General features: G+C 57.9%; 2 protein-coding genes across 3 annotated transcripts; both read right to left on the bottom strand.

Annotated features, from left to right (window-relative positions):
* Window positions 1-19: 19 nt before the first annotated feature.
* smcr8b (Smith-Magenis syndrome chromosome region, candidate 8b) lies at window positions 20-3,106 on the bottom strand. 2 transcript variants are annotated; one of them, XM_052084017.1, is made up of 4 exons: window positions 2,593-3,106; window positions 1,869-2,281; window positions 666-1,799; window positions 20-572 (listed from the first exon to the last, which is right to left on the bottom strand). In XM_052084017.1, the coding sequence occupies exons 1-4, from the start codon at window positions 2,806-2,808 to the stop codon at window positions 191-193; spliced, it is 2,145 nt and encodes a 714-aa protein (XP_051939977.1). In that variant the 5' UTR covers window positions 2,809-3,106; the 3' UTR covers window positions 20-190. The 2 variants fall into 2 exon arrangements, with proteins under 2 accessions (XP_051939977.1, XP_051939976.1); XM_052084016.1 differs by having other exon boundaries at window positions 1,869-2,301.
* A 929-nt stretch (window positions 3,107-4,035) lies between these two features.
* Window positions 4,036-7,414, bottom strand: alkbh5 (alkB homolog 5, RNA demethylase). Its single transcript, XM_052084043.1, has 4 exons — window positions 5,467-7,414; window positions 5,106-5,186; window positions 4,581-4,703; window positions 4,036-4,505 (listed from the first exon to the last, which is right to left on the bottom strand). Exons 1-4 carry the CDS (start codon window positions 6,165-6,167, stop codon window positions 4,352-4,354), a joined length of 1,059 nt encoding a protein of 352 aa, XP_051940003.1. The 5' UTR covers window positions 6,168-7,414; the 3' UTR covers window positions 4,036-4,351.
* Window positions 7,415-7,671: the final 257 nt, after the last annotated feature.

Consider the following 7,671-nt stretch of genomic DNA (forward strand, 5'->3'; position numbering starts at 1 on the left):
GACACGCGCGCATTGTTTCATTCAATGTAACACGGGGGGGCGGCTAGGGGGGGCTTCTGCGTGCGTTTTTAGCTGAGAGTTATTTTTTTCTTTTTTGCACGTGCTGCAGTATTAATAATTGACCGGTGTTGTCTGGTTCGCCCCGCCCCTTTTGTGTATTTGGGGGGATTGGCTCCGCCCACTTGCCACCCTACGCGGCACTCGTGTCCTTGTGCAGGCGCAGGGCCACGTAGGAGAAGCGCAACGCCGGCGGCCCGCGTCCGGCGTGCCGACGCTTGATGAGGTCAGACAGGAAGCGCATCACGGCCAGGTCGCCGGCGTCCAGCCTGTCGTCGTCACCGTCGTCGTCTCCTCGCCGGCCGAACGTAAACAGCAGCACCCGATTGGCCAGCGCCGTCAGGCCGCTCCGCACGCGCGGCAGAAAGGCGGCGGCGGGCGCGGCCGAGCCCACCAGCAAGCCCGCCAGCGAACCCGAGTAAGGCGGGCAGCGCAGCGTCCTGCGGTCCAAGTCCAGCACGGCCAGGTAGCGACCGTAACGAGCCAGCCAGTCGAGCGGGTCCGAGGACCGAGACCTGGTCGTGGGAAGGGAGACCGTGCCCAGAAGGACTTGAGTTCCCGCGGCATTGTGCTCGCTCGCCGACGACAACGCGGAGACGTCGCCTCACCTGTGAAATCCGATCAGCCTCCACTGGAGCAGGTCGGCGAGCCGCGGCGGCGCGCGCAAACAGGGCGCGACGGCGCCGGCGGGAGCCGGCAGGAACAGGGTCAAAGCCTCCGCCGCGCTCCTCAGTTTGCCTTCGTCTGCCGACAGCAGCACCAGAGGACGGCCGCTCAGCAGGCAAAAGACCACCTGCTGAGAGAAGGAGTGACGCTCGCTGAAGCGCCGCGCCAGGAGCCCCGCCTCGTCCCGGCCTGCCCCCTTTTCGCTCTGCGCTAAAGACCGCCGCCCCGACGGAAAATTGGCCGGCGTCCGATCGGCGCTCTTCGCCGTTTCGTCATCTTCGCTCGGCTCCTCCTCAGAAATGGCGGCAAGGTCTTCGGGAGCGATGGACTCGGTGGCGCCGAGGACCTCGATGCCGTCCTCGCCGTTGGCCCTCCCGCTCACAGGAGGCGAATGGAAGGAGGGGGGAGGCGTGTCACGGCTGGCCGGCCAAACGCCGCTCGTGGCCAAAGGTTCGCCGTCACTCGGCGCAGCGTCGAGCGAGGAGGCGAGAGGCACGGCGGGGGCCGCCAGCGTCCTGTAGGATCGCTCGGTGGCCATCACTTGGAAGCTGTCTCCGCTGCTGATGCTTCCCGTCATCTCGCCGCTCGCCGCTTCCTCCGCCTCAGCTCGCGACTCGGAGCTCGGCCCATTTGCGCTTTCCCTCGACATCTCCTCCTCTCCGTCGTCCTCCTCTTCCTCATCCTCGGGTTGCTCAAAGAGGAAGTTGGTCAATTTGAGTCTCCTCCGCAGCGAGCGCGTGATGCTCGCACCTCGCAGGGCGGCGACATCGCCGCGGAGGCGGAGCTCCGTTCGCGCCAGCTGCTCCGTCATCAGTGACAGGAAGTAGCCGTTGCAGAGTTCCCGTATCGGCTTCAGCCGCCGCTCGGAGCCGACGGGAGGCGGCGCGGCGGGTGCGTCCGTCCGGGCGTCGGCCGGCTCGTAGGGCAGGAAGTCGGGCCGCTTCAACTTCCTGTTGGGGTAGCAAGCCACCTGGCGGAGGAGCTCTTGGTGCACGGCCATGGCTCGCTCCAGCGCCTCCAGCTCCTGGCGCTTTTCCCCCATGCCGGCGTCCCGCAGCAGGGCCAGGCGCTCGTACCTGAAACAAGCTCGGCTGAGGGAAAAGCGGAGGTTTGAAGTCCCGCATCGAGCGTCGGCCTTTGCTTACTGCATCCGGTGCAGCTCGCCGTGCAGCTCCAAGGAGAAGGCCTGCCGGTTTCCCGTCTTGAGGCTGTCGGCCGCCCGGCCAAAGCCGGCCGACAGCCGGCCGAAGTTGTCCATGATCTTGGCCTGCTGCGAGCACACGTAGGCCAAGCAGAAAGGACGCACCATTCCGCGGGCCGCCGGGTCCAGAAGCGTCACGTGGCGCACGTACGCAAAGGCCCGCTCGGCCGAGTCCCCCAGGACCACCTCCGAGTCCTCGTTGAAGTTGAGGCGCGGCCCGGACGCGGACGGCGAAGGTCCTCCCGGGCCCGACGCCTGGTAGTCCACGGACATGATGCGCACGGAGAAGTAGTTCAGGTCCAGGGAGCCGCCGGCGCCCGCCTCCTCGGGTATGGTCATCACCGGTGTGGGCCCCACCTGGTGGACGTTGGCCAGTACTGCATCACCACGCAACAAACGCCTTCGTGTAGTTTGTCCCGCGCGTTGAAAAGAAAATGTCGTTTTTCTTGTTCAAATATAGATTTTACAATACCAATCGCTTGTGAAAAAAACGACCATGAATAGTAAGGCGCTTTTAGCTGAAAAAATGGTCGTACTTTTCGTAGAAAAACGCTTTACTATACATGGTCGTTTTTTTCGTCGAAAAACGGCTCATCGTTCACTTCAAAGAAATGGGATCGATTCGTCCAGCGGTCAAGTCAGGACGAGGAGTCCTCTTCATCACCGACCTGCTCGGAGAACTCGGCCACCAACACGAAGTCCTTGTGAAAGGGGGCCGCGGAGCTCCACGGGTGGCCCTCGCAGCCGGGGGGCGGCGGCACGGAGAACTCCTCGGGGAAAAGCCCCCCGGCCGGGCGGCGGTGCGCTCCTTCCGCCTCGCCGTCCTCGGGGTCGCCGAAGCCCCCCTGCACGGTGAAAGGCAGCAAGTCCGGGGAGGAGATCATCGGCGGACCGCGGCGAAGCTCTCGGAGCTTCTGCGACCATCAGACGGCAACAGCTGACGCCGACAGTCATGTGAGCGCCACAGAAGACGGTCACAAGCTTCCCGGGATTCACTTCCTCTTTTCGGCGAAGGGAAGAAAAAAAAAGGTACGATCCCCTCAAGTGGCAGTCAAAGAGTTACCGCTGCGGTTTGGAAACTTTTTGGGTGCTAAAATGTTCGCCGAGGACCAAATTGTTGCCGCGTCAATTGTGACGTGCTGAGGACCGTCCAACACTTCCGGCGGACACCTTCAAAATGAAGCGATTGTGCAAGAGCATCGACATCCGTTCACGTTTCACAATCAAGTGCGGGGCTGACAAGTACAGTATTTTAACTTTTCGATTCGGGTGTCATAGGAGCCAGAGTGAGGATTTCAGATTAAGGTTTTAAATCAAGGCTTACAGTTTCAAAATGAGTGGTTCACACTAGGCTACGGGTGTCAAATCAAGCTTTTAAATTAGAGGGCAGGACTTTTCAAAAGAAGGGTTATGGTTTGAAAATAAGTGTGGTCGTCCACTTTGGAAAACAAAACAAAAACCCCCCCAGCACGAGACACCTGTTGCGCCAGGCTTCATGGAAGCCGGCCACTGGCGTCAACGCACTTCTTACGCGTTATTTAGAGTCAAACCGCTGACTGACTCACACCAATGCGGCTCGAATACATTTCAAAGTGACCGATATTTTCAATCCCAACCCAAACATTTCAAATTTACGACTATTTACGAGTCACATACGAGCATTTTTTTCCCTCCAAAACGAATAGCCGTCACGTCAGCTGGTTAGCTCGTCCGCCTCAGAGTGAAGAGGGCGCGGGTTGGAATCCGGCCCCGGCCTTCCTGTGTGGAGTTTGTTTGATTTCCCATTTTTTTCCCAAAAGGATCCGAAAACAGCGTGGCAGCAACATGCGTCCGGGCTCTCCCGACTACGGCCAACTTCAACCCACAGTTTACCATCCCAGCAAATATTTTTGCGCTGAAAAGGTCAAGTGGCGTGGTGGACCCTGGCAACATCTCCCCTTGTGCCGTTAAATATTAATAGCCCAACTCGATTCTCCTCTTGGCGCTCTAGCGAGCATGACTGGTTTCCAACACCAAAGTCTTATCTTACGCGCGGCCTGTTTATTTCTGTCGATGTGTAACGAAAGAAGCGGGCGCGAAAGGAGCACGTGGGAAAGCAGGAAACAAAAACGCTGAGGAAGGTTGTGCTTTAATCGAGAAAAGAAGCCAATCAAGGAAGGAGGCCCAAGTTTTCAATCCTCCTCTACTGCCCGAGGCTGAGAAACAAACCTGAAAAGGTGCGAAATGTCGGGCCAAAAGAAGACCAAAAAGGCTTCGAGACTAAGACAAATGTTATTTGACAGTTGGGCTTTTCCTTATGTCCAAGCAGCTTTCGAAGGTATGTACATCTTCAGAACACAAACACGCCCCGTCTGCTCTCCTGCTAAACCGACCAAAGAGTTAAAAAAAAAAAAAAAAAAAAACGGAAGAAAGCCATCGGCGGGCCCCTCAGTGGCGGCGCATTTTGACTTTGCGTGACGAGCTCTCGCGGTGCTTGTCGTCGTTCGCGTCGCGCTTCCTGTGCTCGTCCGCCGACGCGCCGTGGCGCCGCTGGCCGCCCGGCCGCCGGTTCTCCTCCTTGTCCATCTCCAGCACGCGCGGCCTGCACCCAACAAGCCGAGCGCACGTCAGCCCCGCCAAAAGAAATGCGCTTTCGCCGGGTGGCGCCGCGCCATACCTGTGAGCGGCGTCCGGGTCGGCCTTGCGATGCGAGCGCTTTGCTTTGAGGGCGGGCGCCCGCTCCACCGGGGTCGACCTTAAAGGGCTGTCGGAGTCCAGTCTGGGAGCATCGGGTCTGGTTCTGAACAAAAACGACAACGCGTTAGACTGCACATGGAGGACGGTCGCCATCCAAAGCTTTGGAAATCCCAAGCAAAAACTCATCAGTAGCACCCTGGAAAGGTTTATTTTTGGATTTGATTTGATGGATTTGAAACCGAAGCCCTAAAATGTCAATCATTGCTGCTGGTCAGGTCGGGCAAAAGACAGGCTTTCGTTTGTTCTCAGAAATCACCCCTCCTACTCCCGAGTCCTCACAAAATAAATATGACATTTCGGGTTTGCTTCGGGCTCGGGTTGGGCTGGATTTTTCGGCCTGATCTTACCACGAGGTGTTTGTGATCGTGAAAAGAGTCCAGTAATTATATGAACCATGAGCCCCCCCCCCCCCCCAAAAAAAACTCTTAAGAGCTTTTGGACTCACTTCCTCAGGATGATGACCGCTCGCCTCTCCTTGATGTCCTGAGGTCTGATGCAGTGGGTGATGTCGTCAGCAGCATAGCCACTGAAAAACAAAACGGTTCGGCCACACGTGTTCAATTATTTCTTGATAGGCACAAAAAAAGGACATTCACCTAAAACATACAATTCTGATGAGTACAAATATTAGACTTGTCGTATATTTGAAAATCAACTTCACGTCATTGCAAAGTGAAGACGGGACTCAATTAGAAGGGGGAAAAGAATTGCTGGCCCCAAAAAGTATCTCGATATAGTTTTGTACTCCACATGGGACCATCAAACCACAAGAGCAAAAAGAAGTCGGGTCGACGAGCGTCGGCTACCTGAGGACCGTGACGCTGCCGCGGTGGACGGGCAGCACGAAGACGGGCTCGGACACCCGGATGGGCTTGAACTGGAAGCGGCAGCCGAAGCAGAGCGCGCTGTCGCTGAAGAAGGACACGGACACGATGGGCCGCGCGAAGATGTGCAGCGGGTCCACGTGCGAGACGATGCAGCCGCCCGGCTGGTAGTCGTTGATGACGGCGCTGTTGACGAAACCCTCCGGGATGACGCCGGCGGACACCAACCGCTGGATGACGAGCTCGTGCACCCAGCTGGGGATGTCGTCCACCTGGCCCTTGCGGTAGAGCCTCTCCTGGCCCGGGCCGCGCTTTTCCAGCTGCGCGCCGTACGTGTAGCCCTCGCCGAAGAAGTACTTGTTGCGCAGCGGCGCGCGGTCCACCGTGTGCTCGCGATACAGTCCGGCCTCCGCCTTGGCCACCACCTCGTCGATCTTCTCCTCGATGCGCGCGCACTCCTCCGGCGCGAAGATGCTCTTCTGGAGGACGCTGCTGCGCACCCGGTGGGCCTCCTGCTCGCGGAGTTCGCCGCTGTCGTCGCTGTGATCGCCGCACTCGTCGTCGTCGGACTCCCGGCGGCGCCGCTTTCGCCCCGCGCCGCCGTTGCTCGCCTGGTAGTCGTCCCGGCCCGGCGGCATCGACCGCAGCTTGTCGCGTAGGTCCGAATAGCCGCTGGTGGCCATGTTCGCTCTGGAAAACAACACCGCTTAGGGGTGGCGGTGGCGGTGGCACGAAAGCGCTGCTAACTTTAACTGGCGGACGTCATGTGTCGGCGGACACGACGTCAAAAGCGGTCCGCGCTGGCGCGGATGTGGCTCGGATATCACTCGTTAGCCGAGAGCTCGGTTGGGCTAACGCCAGCTAGTCCGCTGGATTCCTCCGCCGCCGACCAGTACGCCGCTTCGGGTGACGTCGAAAATCAGTGTTCGCGTGGATGGGGCTCGGGCTGGCAGGTTAAGATAACATTAGCCAGTCCGTTAGCTTGTCCCACCGGGTGACGACAAACTCAACCAGAGTTCGTGCGGATGCGACTCGGCTCGCTCGCTAGCTAGTAGCTCCTGGGCTAACGCGAGCTGCTCCGCTAAATCCCTCCGCCGGTGCTCCGAGCACTGCGCTGGGTGACGTCAAAATCAATCTGCAGTACTCACTTAGGCTATCATTAGCCTGTCTGCTCTAGCTTTTACCGCCGAGTGGACTGAAATCAATCCGCACTGCTGCGGATGTGGCTCGGCTCCCACACTCGCGGTTAGCTCACGAGGCTAAAGGCGCTAGTCCGCTCGAATCCACCGCAGGTGCCACGACCGCTGGTCACAGTGAGGCAAAAAACAGACCGCGGTAGTGCGAGTTAGGGTTACTCGCCAGCTTGCTCTTAGCTCGGTGTAGGCCAATCTCAGATCGTGTGCGCTTGTGCGGATGTGGCTCAGCTCGACGATAGCTCGAGCATTAGCTTCGTCCTCTGGATTCCTCCGCCGGTGACCCTGATTAATCCGCGTTGGCGTGGATGTGGCTCGGTCCTCTCGCTCGCTTGTTGCTTGTTTAGGATAGCCGTCGCAAATTTTAAAATCCAGTCGTCCCACCGCTGACTTGACACGAGGATTAAAATAAACGTTTGATGCTGTCAAATGTTATTCCGAGAGTGAGGCAGTAAAAAAAAAAACCCCGATGAAAAGCCAAGTTAGGACGTCGTCACGACAACGTAGTTTAGTTTAGCCTGGTTTGGACGCTCTGTCGCCGCCGCCTGGTAATGCCATTAAAAAAACACGCAGCAACATTTCACAAGTCTCCACTATATCTCCCAAATAAGGGTCTTCTTTTCCACCCGGATGGACTTTGTGGAATCTGTGGGGAAACCTCGTCGTTCCTCGTAATACAAACAGCCTCCGCGAGCACCCAAGCTCGTCTTTGGAGAAGGGGGGGGGGGGGGGGGGCATGGAAATACATACGCAGAAACCTGCCAGGTCTTCACGCATGCGCAGTAGGGAACTGCCATCTTGGGGGAGGACAGTGTTGCGTCACACGAAGATGCCATGGCCATTTTGGGACTCCTCAAAGTCTTTCCCGACTCACCAAACGAATTAAGTCCCAAAATAAAATGTAAAAATAAACGTAACTGCGCACGTTTTCCGTTGCTGTTGTGTACATGTTAATTACAAAGGTAAACCTTCATGCTTAATTTTCATCAAGGTC

This window comes from Hippocampus zosterae, chromosome 13, assembly GCF_025434085.1.
Source record: "Hippocampus zosterae strain Florida chromosome 13, ASM2543408v3, whole genome shotgun sequence".
NCBI classification, from domain to species: domain Eukaryota; kingdom Metazoa; phylum Chordata; class Actinopteri; order Syngnathiformes; family Syngnathidae; genus Hippocampus; species Hippocampus zosterae.